We start from the raw sequence: 18372 nt of genomic DNA, 5'->3' as shown, positions 1-18372 counted from the left end.
CTAAGAAAGGATAGGCGGGAGTAGAGGATTTCACATGTAACGTTTATAACTCAACTGAAAGAAGTTATTTTAACTTAGATTTGTCATGTAGTTTCACAACCAAGATAATAGCAAAAGTGTTTTATAAAGTTATAAGTCAATTCCTGCTCTCTGTTTTTGAGGAATTTGGAATACCTTTTCCTTCTTTTCTTTTGAATTTATCGGGAGGGAGGAATCTGGAATACTTAACTCGCCATGCTTTTGAATTTATCGGCCTAGCCAAACTATCAAATACGGAAAACTCCACACGGGCTATCTTTCACTGTTTAACGAGTCAGGGATACCAGTTTCTCAGAAAAAAAAAGTCTCTTGGGTTTACATCGCGTGCAAATAGTTCGATATAACCGTTTTTAAGTCACCAGCCATTTGTTTGATTCCATCCGCCAGCCATCATGCGGTCAAATCTTCGAAAGGATATTTTACCCGCTCGCGTATACGCATTTATCCTGACGTACAGCAAGTATGGAAAAAAAAATTATCCAATGACAAATATGAAGACGGGTAACAGGTATACTCATGGGTAACAGGTATACTCATGGGAGATGGATACCTGTTACCCGTTATCCGGCGGGTGAGCCAAGATGTTTTCCACCATGTCATATTGATTAACGAAGCAACCTAGGAACAACGTACACTTCACCATCCACATTATTCTGTACTGTACTGAAAGTGGCAACCACAGAACCACTGGACGCGCGCGTATAAGTTGTAGTAAGAACTAAATGTGTCCTGAACAAAAAAATATATACTCCGCATATATAATAATTACACAGGGCAAGAATCCTATACAGAGAGCAGCAGTCCAACAGGACCATGCAACCGTCAGCAAACCAATTTACAGGGGCGATCACCTACCTAGCGTGCAAGAGCGTGCGTGCAGAAGAATCCTCGATGGGTTCTGCGAGCTCATTTCGAAAAGATGCCTTGGGCAGAGCTTCCACAAAATTGCAGCCTTTGGGGCACGTTCATGCTTCACAAGGAGCGCCAGGTCCCGAAGAAATCATTTGGAAGTTTCACAGTAAGAACGCTTTCCTTTTAGTTTGATCATCGTTGCGATTGGGGTTTAACTAGAAGAGGTACTTGATCACTTTGCGGATTGCACTGCTGTTGCTTGCCTGGCAAGTACTCTCTCGAACTCAGCACACGCTTCAGGCGAGTCTTCTTCGCTGGGTGGTACCAATTGCCAGAAGAGTGGCAGATATGCCTCCCATTCGCTCAGAATTTTGGCACCTTTTACGCTGCCCGTTTTTTCCTACAAGAGCGACATCCAGATTAGGAAGATGTGGGCATGCCCATTGTTTCGCACAGAACATAAATATGCAGTTCACTTACAACATAGGCCTCAATCAAGCCCTTGAGTTGCATCTGCCCAGCTGGAGCATTCACTCTCTGCATCTTGACAATCTCCTTGTTAACCTATTAAAACACTTGCACGTTATAACCTTGACATTTTGTATCTGGGGCTTCACTGTATGGAAGAAAAGCTAAGCAGAGTAATAATTAGAGGTTCCAAGTTCGCTACCTTTGGGACTAGCGTGTCATCCTCATCTAGAATGTAGGCAAGGCCACCAGTCATTCCGGCAGCAACGTTCCTCCCAACTCTGTGGATTGAGAAATATAAAATATTAGGACAAGGGTATTGCACAAAATGGGAATTCTGCGTGCTGTGTACTTACTTGCCAAGTACAACCACACAGCCACCAGTCATGTATTCACAGCAATGATCTCCTGTGCCCTCGACCACTGCTTGCCCAAGAGAGTTCCGAACTGCAAATCTTTCTCCTGTCTTTCCTCTCACAAATACTTGACCACCCGTTGCTCCATACAGACAAGTGTTTCCAACTATAGCAGCCTCCTCAGGAACAAATCCTGTATCATCTACAGGAACTACAACCAACTCTCCACCAGCCATACCCTGAAAAAATAAATAGAAAAACATTATAAAGACAAGTGTTTCCAACTATGGCTGGTCAGACATGATTTTCAATAGAGTTGATATTTAGTACCTTTCCCACATAATCGTTGGCCTCTCCTACTAGGCGAACATTCATGCCAGGGGTCAGAAAACAACCAAAGGACTGTCCTGCACTTCCAGTGAACCTGAAATGTTTGAAATTGTTTATTTTCTACCTTTTCATAATATAATAAAAACAAAATGACACAAAATTGCGCAAAACAGAAATAATTGACATACGTGATGTTCAGCTGGCCTGCAAAGCCTGTGTCTCCGTATTTCTTAGCAATGGCACCTGCTACTCGACCGCAGACAGCTCTGTCAACATTATAAATTGGAAATGTCTTCGAAACCTCTTTCTCATTCTCAATTGCATCGGATACCTGCAAAATTTATATGGCATAAATAATGCTGCACGTATGACAACTATGCACTTCACTTTAGACTACAATTGCTATTGATCATCAATGTTAAAGTTCTGGTTTCAAGAAAGATCAGATATAGGGTATGCACAAATCTGTTCAGGAGGACAGTCATTAGTCAAGTTATTCAATATAGTTAAGATCTACCACAAATCTGCTCAGGAGGACAGTCATTAGTCAAGTTATTCAATATAGTTAAGAGCTACCGACAATATTACCTCTGGATCTGCAAGGATAGTCTCGTCAAGAACAGGACCATTAGAGTGGACATCCTGGCTCCTTATCTGAGAGCTGCTCCATTTGGGCAATCCGGAATTCTGATACAAGAATATTGATTAATATAACAAGCATAGGCATAAAGGCCAATAACTCAACTGAGACTCCGTACCATTAGTAGGTATCCAAGATCAATGTGCTGAGTTTTCACCAACGAAATATGCTTTGGTTTAAGTAAATCTGTTCGCCCAGTGATATCATCCAGCTTCTCATAACCCAACTGAGCTAATGTGGCTCGTACCTGGATACCAAAAAGAATATGCATGTTGCAAAATCAAGCACTGGAAGAGGTAACACAAATGGCATTAGTAATATGAGTGATGCCATACCTCCTCTGCGACAAAGAGGAAGTAATTCACAAGATCGCCAGGAACACCAGGAAACCTAGCACGAAGCTCTTCTCTCTGCAGGCTCATAGAATGTAAGGTATAATAACCAAGCAAGAGAATAAAAAAATAATTTGTGCTGTTACTACCTGACTAGCGACTCCAACTGGACAATTGTTGGTGTGGCAAATGCGTGCCATGACACATCCAGTAGCTATCATAGCTACAGAACCGAAACCATATTCATCAGCACCCATGGCAGCAGCCAAAAGGACATCTAGGCCACTCCTGAATCCACCATCCACCCTAAGTACCACCCTCTCTCTCAAACCATTTTGTATAAGTGTCTGGAGGAAGTAACTAGCTTTAGAACAAAGAAAGTGATTTGGTACTGCAAGAAGAATACAACAAACAGTTAAATGTAGGAAACCTGGTGTGTTTCCGTAAGGCCAAGTTCCCAAGGACCCCCTGCATGCTTGATTGAACTAATTGGGCTAGCTCCAGTACCACCATCATGACCTGATATCTATACAATAAAGTGGTATTTCAGATGACCAAAATAAGTACGCAAAAACTCTAGTTCACCTACGAGTACAGTTTACCTGGGATAAAAGCACTAACAGCAAATTAAAGGTTCATAACATGGTTTGTCTCAGAGTTTCATATGGTGTAAGTGGTTTAGCGTGTCCATCCAATCATTGCATTAGTTAATCATCTTTAGAACTAGTGGCATACCTTATGCTGTCTGTGTATGCAATAAGCATGTGCTATGGACCTATGGTATACCCTATGGTGTCTGTGTATGCAATAATTGTGCTGCATCTGTGTTTTAGGAAAATTTATTACATTTCTGAAAATCCCTAACAGTTTATTGCATACGACTACACTAAAAAGTGAGGTTTGTTAGCAAGTACAGGACAAGTGCCACTGTAGCCATATCTACCTAATCAATATCATAGGGAACAAATATGTCTTATTCTAAAGAAACACGAGAAGATATATCATTGTGAATATCATACAACAAATGCCACTGTATGTAGCATGAAATAAGGGGGAAAAGGCTTATGCAACCTCATAAGGGCCAGCTATAGAATACAACACCTCACATCAAAGTTATGTGTAGAAGACATTAAAAAATGTAAATAGCATTATAGCAATAAACCATAGAACCATAGCCACTTATTAGAATGCAGAACCATGTACAATGAAAGTATGAACTAGTCAACGAATTAGTAGAATGAAGTGTTTAACCCACCTGAATCACGTCAGCATTTGCCTTGGATACTCCAGAGGCTACAGTTCCAATTCCTGCTTCAGCTACAAGCTTTACCGACACCTTCGCTTTAGGATTGATCTGCCCGGGAAAATATTAATTAAACATCTTGGTTAGTACCATTAAATGGACTTCCTTCTCCCAAGAAGCAACCAAGAATTAAACGACACTGCTAGTTAACATACAGGCAGCATAAGGGCTTTGTTTCTTATGTAATGCCCATATGACTTATTTTAGAGCTAGTAGTTCTCCCATTGCACCAACATTTACTAGTTGATATTGTACCAGTAGTTGCACAAGACAAACCTGATGGAGGTCAAAAATTAACTGCGCAAGATCCTCGATAGAATAGATGTCATGGTGCGGTGGTGGGGATATCAGAGGGACACCAGGTTTGGAGTTCCTCAACCGAGCGATGTATGCACTGACTTTTTTCCCAGGAAGTTGGCCCCCTTCACCAGGCTTCGCCCCTTGTGCAATCTTTATCTCAATTTGTTCAGCATTAACTAAAAATGTGGGCGTAACCCCAAAACGCCCAGATGCAACCTGTGTAAGGATAGCACATATAAGAACAATTTCAAATACTCCCTCCGTCCAACAAAGGATGTCTCAACTTTGACTAAATTTGAATGCATCTATACACTAAGTCATGTCAAGATACATCCAAATTTTAACAAATTTGAGACATCTTTTGTTGGACGGAGGGAGTATATTAATCCTATCGAAAGATGAATTATTGTGCACAATGCAGAATGAAATTACTTTAAACATTCCCCTTGTTCTTTCTTTTTTTAGAAGAGCAGGACACATTATCTACAAGACTACAAGGGACTTGAATGCCCCTTAGGTCTGAGAATTGCCACTGTGTGCTCACTAACATGTGGCAACCCACATGCAACAAGCACCTTCAGGCACTGACAGACCTGCGAGCCCTTCAGGGCAAAACTACCGTTTTCCAGTCAGTTCCGGTGGCAAACCAATAAATGCCTTCTAGTTATGGAAGATTATGATGTTCAGCTCCCAAAGTAATTTCGGGCAGAAAAATGCTGGTACTGGCCCGTTTCACAACATCCTGAAGGATTATTGGCTAGCAATACATTCATCTAAGAGAATAGTAAAAAGCTTACTCTCGAGTAAGTTTGGCTTATTCGCGGCATTGATTTCCTATGTGCAGCTTTTAAGCATGGTATCGTAACAAAATTGAATGGAATCCTACTTAGTAATTACTGAAAGAACTGATGAGGTAGTCATTATGAGAGCCTACTCAGTAATTACTGAAAGAACTGATGAGGTAGTCATTATGATAGCCTACTCAGTAATTACTGAAAGAATTGATAAGGTAGTCGTTATGAGAGTGCAGTAATCTGTAATGATTTAAAAAATAGAAGCCTAGCCTGCATCAAAACTTTTATAATAGCCAAGGTAAAGTGCAAAACAAAGCAGATAACCAACAGAAAAATGAATTATGATGCTCCACCTGCTTAATGGCACTTGTGGCAGTGTCCCCATTCTGGAGACCTTTGAGATGAGGAAGTGTTGGAGAATACCCATCAACGACATCTTCAAGGGGACTCCAGCGGATTGGATCCTGCAAAAAGAAGTCCATGAGCAACTCTATGTTATAGATTCCACTTGAGCTGCTCGACATAATTAAATAGCTTTGTTCTTCTAATGGATAAGTATATGACCCACCTCTCCACCTTCTCCTGAATTAGATTTCCCGCCTATTCTATTCATTGCAATTGCAATAGCTTCATGTGTTTCTCTGGAAATAGCTCCCAAGGACATTCCACCTGTGCAAAAACGCTCGACGATAGAGGTTGCAGGCTCAACTTTGCCAATGGGAATGGGCGCTCGGTCACTCTTCAATTCAACAAGATCTCGAAGAACCTGCAGTGTAAAAGATATGGTAAATCAGATGTGATACCAAAGAACAGGTTGCCCACCTGCAAAGTAAGGATTAAGCACCACTAACATTGACAGGACGGCTTGCAAGATGTTGTTGGTAGATGGTGTATGCATTATCACTTTTCTCACGGATTGCTTTGTGCAACAGCTTGGACATCTCAGGATTATTTGCGTGAAATTCACCTATTCAGGAAAGAGAAAACATCATATTTCAGTACTAGACAGTAATATAATATTTGCATGATCCAACAAATTTCTTGCCTAAAAAGCAATTCAGAAACAACAAGAGGTGCATTTTGGGGGAAATTAGAAGGAGGTATTATCAGTCTTAAGCAAACAGATAACTAACTAACAAAAAAAAGGATGTTTAACTACCACATTAATCGTGAGCATTTTCCATTTTTTGCATGGCGGTGATCAAACCTAAGACCTCACAATTGTGCATCCCTGAACAACAACTGTAAGGGGAGGGTCCAACAGTAGATTTACAAAAACAACCCAAAAATTACAAAGGTAGGAATGGAATGTGCATCAGAGAGAAGGCAGGAAAAGTGGAAAAGTACACAACTAAGCTAGAGTCAAGCCAAGCGCGGAGAGAAGCTGTAATATTATCATCCTACTGCTTGACAGGAGAAGTGCATGAAGGCACTTCGGTATTGTTGAATCACCAGAAGGACCAATAGAAACATAGGTTCCTCAAGTGATGTGTTAATCTATGTCATATACAATGCTGCACACGTTGCCGCAACCAGATCTCAGGGGCATTTATTAATGTCATCTTAGGTAAAATAACTTACTGGAGGAAAAATGGCAGAATACAGGCAGCCAACTCATAAAACTTAAATTTTGCTACAGTTGATGAGATAGGTACTACCTCCAGGTCTAGATTGGATGAATCCAAAGTTTTCCAGCCTCTTCGCGGTATCTTCTGAGAATGCCTTCACCCAGAATGATAGTGTTTCTCTACCCAGCTTTAAAAGAAATGGATAGGGTAGTAGAGGTGAAAAGTGTCAGTAGGTAGCAGTTGCAGAAGAAATCAAAGGTACAAGAAACAACTATGGGTGGTCATCTAAATACTCTTCTAAATAGGAATGTGCAGGTCATAAAAAGACCAAAACTAAATCAGGTATGAGTTGAAAAACTCTATTACCATATGGTTCAAGGGACTTGAAGCAGCATACTGCAAAAATCGTGAATTACCTCATCAAGGGTGAGCCCTCCGATTTTCGATACACTTCCACAGAACGCAAGGTCAACAACTTCTTGGCCAAGACCATATATTTCAAAGATCTGAGCTCCACAGTAACTATCCAAAAATGCGGACAGGTTAAAAAATTGCATAAGTAATTCACCATAATGGCACCATTATTCAGTTATATTGGATGGCGAAGATAGACAAACCTTGAAAGCAACGATATGCCCATTTTTGAGAGTATCTTGAGCAAACCAGATTTTACTGCCTGGAAAACATATAAATGAATTAATACAGATGCAAAATGGAACATAGAGATCATACTTCTAACTTTTAAGAGTTAACTACGGCCCTGTTTGGTTAGGCTTAAAAGTGTGGTTTCAATTTTTGCCTTTATAAGCCAATTATGTGTTTTTCGCTTTGGCTTTTTTATTATACCATCATCTAACAGTATCAAGTCCAAAGCCAAAAGCACATAAATAGGTGCTTTTTTGGCTTATAAGCCAAAAACAAAAGCCACAAGTAAAGCCTAACCAAACAGGGCCTAAGAGTGCTATTGAGTTCAACTATGTTCAGTTCAGACATAGTGGTAACAGCACAACAACAGGTAACAAACTAAAAACTCACAAACTATAGAAAATCATACCTTGATAAAGTTTCTTTGAGCCTGCTCGATGGTCACTGTGGGCATCTTGCCATTTCGCATCAAATTAACAGTTTTGTTGCTCAGCCTCCATTGCCGGCATGTTTCTAATGCCAGATACGGGCATATGGCACTAACGCACAACATAAGAATGAATATTAGTAAATCTAGTAAGCAAATACATCACGGTCACAAAACTAAATGCTTCCTGAAGATTGTGCACAAGTGAATATTACAGTCTACAGGATACCAATTGAACGTAAAACAAAAGTATAACTTGTTTTATCAATATAATTCTTACAGTATCCAGATCTAATTACAAGTTGCTGACAAGTCAACAGAACAATTAGATCTAAAAGAAAATCCCTCCCGGCAAACATAGACCAAAAAGGTTCTCACTTGCTGATTAGACTGGCACAAAGTCAAATTCCTCTGCCTATCGTAGCCACTTCATCTAGCTGTTTTCTTTTAGATTCTCTTTATGCTTTCTTCCTCTATCTCTGTAATTCTTTGGATAGTGATTCATATATTTCACTGTAGCTCTGCCTTCCATAAAAAAGGCCCCTGCATAAGCACTGTCTAGGGTATTTTATCATTGTTTGCTCATGGTCTAGTATGAGGACTTTATGCGGTTGGCTTATGTTATGTTCTAAGGTTCATGCTCCAAGGTTCAAATGATTGCATGCCAGTTTTCAAGAAGACCTCAAATGCAAATTCATTATTATCATCGATACTTCAGTTCTATACCAATTGTCAAAGGAAACACTACCCAAGTTCCTATTGTACACTGACTTGAATAGGGATTATTATTGTTGTTGTTGTTGTTGTTGTTATTACTACTATTATTACTATTATTACTATTATTACTATTATTATTATTATGGAAAAGAATAGGGTCGGTTTGATGCTTTACCAAATATACTTTAGCTGGTAATTTATTTCCATGCTACTCTCAAGAGAGTATCAGATATTGACAACCTTAAGTCAGAAAAACAAATATATATATATATATATATATATATATATATATATATATATATATATATATATATATATATATTGCCAAATGTTGATACGCAAAGAAATACATTCTTAGATGCAAGCAACCTTAACCTGCAGTGAAGGGCATTATGCTATCTTGGCACTTTCTGTGCTTAAGATTCATGCTGACTTAATAATCATGTTCATAAGTTAACAAAGTTAACACAGATTGGGAGGTTATACATGCAGCTATGTAGAATCAAGGTATCAACTGAAGCGAACACAAGAAACAAACAAGTGGTTACAGAAAGAATTGTAATTTTAAAAGCATATTCATCCAATCATACCTGGCTCCATATCCAATCAAACAGGCAAATTGATGGGTGCTGAAACACTGAGCAGTATCAGCAACAATTGAAGCAGACATCCGGAGGCCATTCTGAATCAAATGCTGGTGGATGGCACCAACAGCTAGAAGTATTGGGATGGCGGGCCTTGTTGGTTCCTACATCATCCATTTGTTTAACCTCAATCTAGGAAGTGTATAAAAAAATGCATGGCCCTATCTCAATAGCCGTATTTTCTGGTCACAACTCACAAGAATACAAGATACAGTTCAAATACTAGATTTAACAGGTAATATCATAGGCAGGCAATGTTTGACAATTTGACAAGATATGGGCCGTTCATTGAGATGGCTGGGTTTGTTAACGATGCTTCCAGGATAGAGAAGATATAATATGAAGTGGATAGGACACAACGATATGTTTATAACAGTGTCGCCAACAGGACAGTTAACGTGTTATGTGCCCCTTTAAAGTGAGAACATCTACATGATTCAATGATTATCGGCATCTCATTTTGATGCCCGATGTGCTTTATTAATTTGCACCATTATTTATGTGCACATAAATTGCAACATAAAGTAGCTACATGGGACCATTTGCTACCCAGTTTGTTGCAGATTTAGTTTCTTATGCTAATTTCATAATACTTATGCGCAAATGTAGATAAACGCGTAGAAGTTATTACTCCGAAATTCTGTAATTTGCTATTATGATACTAGTGAATAATGCTCCTGATGGATACATAATTAGACAATGATGATGTATGAATTGTAACTACCGATACTTATCGTGGTGCCAGTACATCACTTCAGTGCAACATTGGTGACTGGTGCATCACATTTGGATCTAGAAGACATCTACATATAAGAATTACCTATTATCTAGAGGAAACTAAGGACATACAGTTTCTTATCCACTGAAAATGGAAGATGGATAAAAATATGAAAGCTACTACAAACATATTCAAGTCATAGAGACAAGGAGTAAACTAAAGACTGCCCAAGAATCTGAAAAGATAGCAGCTTTTAAGTATTGTGTTAACACATTACGAAGTCAGAAGGTACTCACAAGTGCTTCAGAACGATCAGAAAGCACAAGCAGTTGAGAACCACTCCGCACAGCGGCATCTGCTTCTTCACAAAGGGCCTTAATTGCCTTATCAAGGGAACCATCTAGACCTTTACGGATACTGAAGTACGTCGAGAGTACTGTGGGCTTTAATTTTGTGTCCTTCAATAGCGAATCAAGCTCACCTTCATTCAGAACAGGACTTGATAGAGCAACCTGAAAAGTCAATAAGATAGTGCCTAAATATTTACCCCCAAGAATACAACGTAAACTATTACCTTCAAAAGTAACTAACCTGATCGGCATTTTCAGGGCCAACCTCCAAGATGTTTCCACGCTTACCAATATTAACTTCAAGAGACATGACTAAACCTTCTCTGAGTGGATCAATTGCAGGATTTGTAACCTACAAATGGGATCAGATACATTCATAAGCCAAAGCTGATGGGACTTCAATTGCTAAGACCTTTTATAAATAAAGATGCAGTACTGCACCCTCTCATGGCTCATTGCAAGCCACGCAGGTGCAATATTACTTGGGAGGTAGAGATAACAATATTAGTCCCCTTGTTAGTTGGGTTTACTTATTGTTATTGATACATCATATATTGTAGTTAGGTGTCCCTCCATACTCCATCTATTAGTGTATAAGTTCCCCTGGAGATCGAGATTATATTTACTTAGGGGTCAAGTCAAGTCATCCCTATATAAGGAATCGCATGAACAGATTGAAGACAGAATGGAATTTACTGGTATTTCAGAATAACCTTGAACCGTGACTATGAAATGTGATTTTCCCAACTACCAACTGTGTTATAGACAATCATTGAAGGGTGATAGAGGGATTTTCATCACCCATATTTTTAACATTGTAGCTCAAATTGGTAACACTGAATTCAGCACACCAGGATACTGATTTTAATAACCAAAGCAATCAAACCAAGACAGAACTTTAGGACGGTTCAGCAAATTAGCAGCCATAGTATGATATGTCTAAAGGATTTACTGACCTGTGCAAATCGCTGCTTGAAATAATCAAAGAGCATGTGTGGCTTTTGTGATAACACAGCTAATGGAATGTCATCGCCCATACAAAATGTTGGCTCCTTCCCTTGTGAAGCCATTGTTTCAATTACCATTTGCACATCTTCACTGGAATAACCGAATGCTCTGAAGAACACAGTAACATTAAATTAACATGGGTAAGTTATGCGCATGGAGCACCTGTCAAAAACAGCAAAAGTCTTGGCAATATATTTTATTGGCATGAAATGACACCAAGATTAAACATATTGCGGGTTTATCATCTAAATCTGAACAAATAGGTGTACTTCGGATATTCTGATACTGACATGACAATTGACATTGTGCCCAATATACAACTTTACCAGGATCAGTAATATGTTAATAAAAGTATGCATAATGCAATGCTGTGGAAATGCTTTGATGACAATTTACCAATCAAAATGATTTATGTGTAATTAAATAGGTTTACTGGGTGCATTCTGAAATCACATGACCCTAAACATGCACACCTGCAAAATCTACTCATTGTTGAAGATGTACCAATATATGGTTTCCATTTCAGTTCTAGAGAAGAAATGTCCCATCAACTGACTGAAACAGGCAATTTAAAGAGACCTTCAATTAAGTCTTGTTTTTCACTACTATAATGTGGCTAGAAGGTAATAAAGAACATCAGCTTGAGCATATAACAGAAGAGGCCTTTAAGAAGTTAGAAAACGATCTCCTGAGTTTGGGGTCTACATTTGACTCCAGTAGAAATAGGAAAAGGCAGTACAATATAACGATTTATAGATTTCATATCTCGATGAAATAGTCAATCAAAAGCTCGAAAACTTTTCAACATGCTAAGTTCCGAAACACAAATATGTAAAAGGCAAAAAGAAGAGTTCAATGAAGCAATGTTTGATGGGTTCTTACTGCTGATGTCTCATAACCGTTTCATTGTCCATGACAGGAGATGATTGGAAGTTGACAGGCTTTATTGAACGTGTACTTTGTTGCAACCAAGTTCCATAGGGCTTTGCTGAAGCCACATTCTTTTTCACTTCTGTGTTTTCAAGCACCTAGGATGACTCATGAGGTTTAGAATCTACATTTTAGAAGACAGTAATGGTCAAAGGCAAGACAGGGAAGAGATAGTTTTATTTTATTCTAACCTGCCCAGTCTGTAGGTCAACTGTTATCATCATTCCAGGACCTAATCTTCCTTTCATAACGACCTTTGACTCATCCATTGGTATAACACCAACCTGTAGATTTTCAATAACAGAGCTAATCAGTTGGTGAGATTCCTACAAAACAGTAATTCCTCGACTCTCATAGAACACATGAGAAGGTGATCCAAGATTACTTTGTCAACTATTGACATATAGTTACATGACATGCTTTCAAAATAAGAAGATCAGATTCAACTGCTCAAGAGATGGGGAAAAGTAGTACTAGAGTATAAACTGTCATCTAATGAATTGGACTTGTCAAACTCTGAGCATAAGAATATAAAGTATCCCGTACAGTAACTAACAGTTTTATGACAGCAATTTTCCTCTATCAGAGTGTTTACTAACAGCGTTTTGGAATATCTGGTAACACAGTAAGACCTCTGTGAGTATACACATCAGTAGTACATGCAGTAAGAGCTCTAAGAGTATAACGTCAAGAAAACAAAGGAAAGGTGCGAATGAAGTTTATTCAAGCCAAAAGGAACGTGAAAAAATAACTTGGAATCTTGAAACTGTGTATACCCTCTACTAGGATTGAAGTACTGTGCATTTACTCTGCAGAGTTTACATGATGAGAGAACAAGCTGAGTAGTTTAGCCTCAGAAAGCATTTTATGCATTAAATGTTGAAGTTCTTCTACATCGAAGTGAAACGTGCTGGCACAGAAGACAGATTAATATATTTAACAGAACACGGACAAGTGTTTACACAATCTGCCAAAAGGGCAAGAACAGCAACCCATGTGTGATTATTGAAGTTCTCCACCACAAATGCGTCAGCATATAGCATTCAAATAGAATCAAACACTAACTAGTAACTTCATAATTTCTCCAAATCACCTAGCGTAGCTGTCAGACCTAACACTTCAGCAAATGGACACAATACTTACTGAATGTTACATTAAGTTTAGCTTGTGACATCTGAACTCTGCGATTTGGTATAGAAGGATGTCAGTGTATCTGCAATAAGTTATTGGCAGATAAACCAAATGCTCCAATTTCGGAATTCAAAATGGACACCACTAATTTGTAAGATAAAAATGTTCGCTGATAACATTGTTACCAAACAAAAGATTCAGACAGCAGAAGAAATAACTGGAGCCTACCTCAGATGCAACATAAACAAAACCATCTGATGTTCTCCAATAGCGTGCTGGACGGAGTCCATTTCGATCAAGGCATGCACCTACTGTCCTTCCATCACTATATAAAAGTATACCAAATGAACATGTAAAACCGCCCACTCTATTGCAGGAAATTAATCGGTTGGGGAAAATAAGCATTGGGATATCTTATAATTTAAATAACACATCAAAGAAAAAATTACTGCTATTTTACTACAGTATATGTAAAGGGAAGCTTCCTCTACCGATAGAGTTTCCAGACCAGTTAATTATGACTTTCACGACGTTTTTCTTTCTGGTTTACGTTACAAATATTGGGAAACTTCTATGTCCAAGGTTTCAACTTCTACAATTAGTCAACTAGATATTGTCCATACCACTTGCGATGATAACACATCCATCTCTGTTCTGATTCTGTCTCTTCGCGACAAAAAGTACTAAACCCTATTTGCTGCATCTTTTATTTCCTGCAGTTAGGTACATACTCCCTCCATTACCCAATGCATGACATTGCATCTTAGTACAAATTTTGTTCCTAAATACATGTCATTCTATGATTTTGAATAAGTTCAGACCATTGTTTCCTTTTTATTCCACTCACCCTCACATAAGCCTATTTCCAATTTATTATAATGGAGCAGAGTAGCACGCTATCCCAAGAACAACAAATCAACAAGAGACCTAATGAAAGGGAGAAATGTGGTTTATCGATATGTGCGAATTCCTATAATGACAGCTAATTCAGGAAGCAAAATCTGCTAATACATGAAATAGCTTTAACCAAACTAGGCAAGAAACTAAAAGAGAGAAATACAACAATTCTTACCTAAACAACAGTAGAGCAGGCCCATCCCAAGCCTCCATTTGACCTTTGTAGTAGTCATAGAAGTCAATTACCTAACGAACAAATCAAGAGAAGCTTCAATTTGACAGGATTGTTTGCATAAGTTAATATGGAATGGATGTTATGCATGGCCCACAATACATATTCACCAATGCATCCCATACCTCAGGGTATTTTATTGATAATGTTGGATGGTTTTTATATGCCTCAGGGACGAGCATCATCATAGCTTCAGCTGGACTTCTGCCACTTCTTAACAGTAACTGGTACAAGAAAGATTGTAAGGGCTTGAGAATAACAACAAAAGTATTTAGAAATATGTACTGGAAATGAATGTGGGGCGCTCAACGCACATTCAGAAATCTCCTTTGACAGCTTGACAGATGTATTAGTTATGTGTAATTTAGCAAGTTCAAGTGAGCCCAGAAGTTTTGAGAAATTCAATTTTTTTTTTCTATACCTAGTGCCAGCAAGAAAGCAAAATCATGTGACTGGTGTGGTTATGTGGACAAGCACGAGAGATGCATGCATTGTGTTACAATATTAATGAGCAGTGCACAGTCTCTTACTTCAGCAGCATTGTCAAGGTTAGCTGAATCAGATGCTTTAGGGTCACCAAACGGGCGTATTTCATTCTCACGACCTCGCCATACAGGAGACTGGATTGTGGCTTCCCTTGATCGCATCCAGTTCAAGTTTCCCTGCAAAGAAAAGGAACACTATGAGGAATGCCCGAAGTACCAAACATTTGGTAGACATTATAGGAAGAAGCTAAAAGAATAAAGTAAACGAAAGTATTATTTAGGGAAGTTAATGCAAACCTGTATTGTATTAATTTCACCATTGTGTCCAAGTAACCTCATAGGTTGTGCAAGAGGCCATCTGGGGCTTGTATTGGTACTGAATCTTCGATGATATATGGCAAAAGGAGATTTGTACAATTCATTCTGAAGGTCCAAATAGAATTGCCCGAGAACCTCGGATCGAAGCATTCCTTTGTAGATTATAGTTCTGCTTGACAAAGAGCAGAAATACAGTTCATCTGCCCAACTAGCAGATTTTGCAGCCCGCTCTATCAGCTTTCGGCAGATGTATAATTCTCTCTCTATATCATCAGCGTCATCTTCTTTAGCAACTTTCACAAAAATCTGTTGTATATTAGGCATGGTTTCTTTTGCAAAGCGACCTACCACTGATAAATTGAAAGGAACAGGTCTCCAGCCAAGAACCTCAAGACCTTCATCTGTAAAAACCTTCGCAACAGCTGCAAAGAGATATGCTGCCATTTCAGGTTGTGTACACGGATAATTAAAAGAAACTATGGTAACTGGTTCCTACAAAGCATAAAGACATGTTTTGAAAAGAAAACTAAACTAGTAACTAACAAAACTATGTTCCTGATTTTACTTCAGTGGCAGATGTTGATGTGGGAGTACCAAAAGAAATACACTCTGATGAAGCTATGAAAATCATAGTGCAGTAGAACTAAAACTAAACATTTGTTGTCCAGCAATGATACAAAATAGATACTTCTCCTTTCAAAAAGATCATATACGAAGTGCAAAAACTTGCCCAGCAAAACACTGTTCCAAGCGAAGGTTTCAAAGACCAAGATGGGATGTGAAGCAAAGTATGACATCATATGACAATTCCAAAGCAATCAGAGTGGATGTAATAAGACATACATTGCCAAAGAGATCTCTGATCCATATAAACATAGGAAGTGACGCACTTTAAAGACAAGAAACACCATGTGGACAATATATTCTGGTCCAGGAACATTACCAGCTTTGGCTTCTTCCATGGATTCCTCGTTTTGTGGAAGGAAGACCATGCCTACACCTGTATTTGTTCTTTCAAAGGGAGGGAGCCCTTGTTTGCTGGCCCAATCATTAAACAAGTCCCATGGTATGCCACTCATCAATCCTGCCCCATCACCAGAGTCATTGTCTGCTCCACAACCACCACGGTGCTCCATGCACCCAAGAGCTGTAAGAGCATCACGTACAATGTTGAACGAAGGCTCATTTTTCAAGTTTGCAACAAACCCAACACCACAAGCTCCACGTTCCGCTAAGATATCGTTCAAATCCGCAGCCTGACAAAAAAAAACACAATTCCGGATGTCAACTTTAAAGCACAGCACACAATTTACAACTTCATAATTGTCACAACTCACGGGTCAATAGGTCATGACCCATTCAAAGACAACATTAGTAAGAGTATATATTACAAACTCTCCACCAATTATACATTACACAATGCGGCGCTCCTGGAACTTGATGGTGATCAGCACCTACCACTACAGCTGTCACCTAACTTCCCTTGCCACGCACTTTGTTTATTGCACCTGCATTTGCCGTGGTTTGTGCACTTGATACACCATGTATTTTTTAAAAGCTCCATGAAAGGAACACAACAGAACAAAAGCGACGGTATGGTAGCAGAGGATCATTATGAGCTACTAGAGACCAAAAGACTAGCACATGCGGTGAACCTTATCGTCAGATACAGTAACCAGGAGTTGCCAAAATAGCTGGACTCGATCGGCTCTGTCATCTCATGATATTCCCCCAAATTTCCCAACACAACACGGGAATCGCAGAGCTAGTATGGTGCATACAAGTACAACCAACCCAAAAAGGTCCCCCGGAGTATGATCCGTCAAAGCAAGTCAGCGCTCATGGCCTCGTGAACCAATCTAATCCACCGTATATTTATTACAAATCCAAGCCTGCAAAACCCCAAACCAAGCAGGAAAAACCCAATCGCGAGAAGAGGCACTTGATCAGCGGTGGTGGGGAAGCCGTACCTCTTGCACGGGCTTCTGCGCGGGCGGTGGCGCCCGGTGTCGGGGCACGTCGAGCACGGCGCGGGTGGAGACGGCCCAGCTCCGTCGCGCGGCAGCGAGCGCGGGCGCCCTGGCCCCTCGCGCGCGGAGCCTGCGCGCGGCGGCGCGGCCGGCGAGGAGCAGCGGCGCGGCGCGCGGGAGCGGCAACAGCGACGGCGGCGCCACCGCGCGTGGGAGCGTGGCGGCCATGGCGCGCGCGTGATCCGGTCACGCCACCCCCAACCACAACTAGGTAGCTAGACAACAACACACGCGGCTGCGGGCACAGCAGCGCGATAAGGAGGCGGCGGTCGCGCGCGCGCTTGCGTGGTGGGGAAGGAATGAATGCGGTGGGGGAGGAAGCGGACAAGGGTTGGATCGTGTGGAAGAGGAGAGGATAGGGCGCGGGGGAGAAGAGGGGAGGAGGAGGATCAAGAAGGGGGTTTGGGGTGGGTGGATGGGGGCGCGGAGGAGTGAGTAGTTTATAGACGACGACGAAGGAGCTGCTCTCGGCTATCGGCTCTCGGGCGCACGGAGAGCCGAGGCAGACAGACGCAGGGAGAACTAGGCGCGACCGAGGAGCGGACGAGGAGCGGCGGAAGATGGATGAGGGAGGAGAGGAAACAAAGGAAGCAAGGAAAAGAGGCCGCTGATCGAGTGCGGGGGGTTGGGTTTGTGTGGTTTTTAAAGAGGGGATCGCGTTTCCGGTAGGGCCCGGACCCCGGAGGCCTCTGCTCTCTCGGGACGCGTGGGCGGCTCGCTGCGATTTTGGACTGGGGTTTAGGACGGGTTTTGTACTTTTCTTCCGTCCCCCCCCCCCCCCCCCCTTTTTTTTGAACAACATGCTTTTCTTTTGTTTAGTACTCCACAGGGGTGTGATTATTACTATCTAAAAAAGGG

General features: G+C 40.4%; 1 protein-coding gene across 1 annotated transcript; it reads right to left on the bottom strand.

Moving 5' to 3' along the window:
- Positions 1 to 623: 623 nt before the first annotated feature.
- On the bottom strand, positions 624 to 18119 carry LOC100827937 (ferredoxin-dependent glutamate synthase, chloroplastic). The gene is made up of 33 exons (XM_003559810.4): positions 17455 to 18119; positions 16428 to 16740; positions 15464 to 15906; positions 15212 to 15343; positions 14807 to 14905; positions 14625 to 14695; positions 13781 to 13877; positions 12613 to 12705; positions 12374 to 12519; positions 11440 to 11599; positions 10725 to 10835; positions 10430 to 10645; positions 9362 to 9519; positions 8037 to 8166; positions 7600 to 7658; positions 7399 to 7504; positions 7073 to 7169; positions 6266 to 6381; positions 5983 to 6180; positions 5768 to 5878; positions 4597 to 4836; positions 4273 to 4371; positions 3448 to 3543; positions 3167 to 3364; positions 3021 to 3095; positions 2804 to 2932; positions 2634 to 2732; positions 2234 to 2376; positions 2046 to 2139; positions 1716 to 1954; positions 1562 to 1640; positions 1372 to 1455; positions 624 to 1291 (listed from the first exon to the last, which is right to left on the bottom strand). The coding sequence occupies exons 1-33, from the start codon at positions 17680 to 17682 to the stop codon at positions 1124 to 1126; spliced, it is 4827 nt and encodes a 1608-aa protein (XP_003559858.1). The 5' UTR covers positions 17683 to 18119; the 3' UTR covers positions 624 to 1123.
- Between the last annotated feature and the right edge of the window lie 253 nt (positions 18120 to 18372).

Source organism: Brachypodium distachyon, chromosome 1, assembly GCF_000005505.3.
Source record: "Brachypodium distachyon strain Bd21 chromosome 1, Brachypodium_distachyon_v3.0, whole genome shotgun sequence".
NCBI classification, from domain to species: Eukaryota; Viridiplantae; Streptophyta; class Magnoliopsida; order Poales; family Poaceae; genus Brachypodium; species Brachypodium distachyon.
Note: the sequence above shows the minus strand (reverse complement) of the source record. Positions and strands in the feature narration are given on the sequence as shown.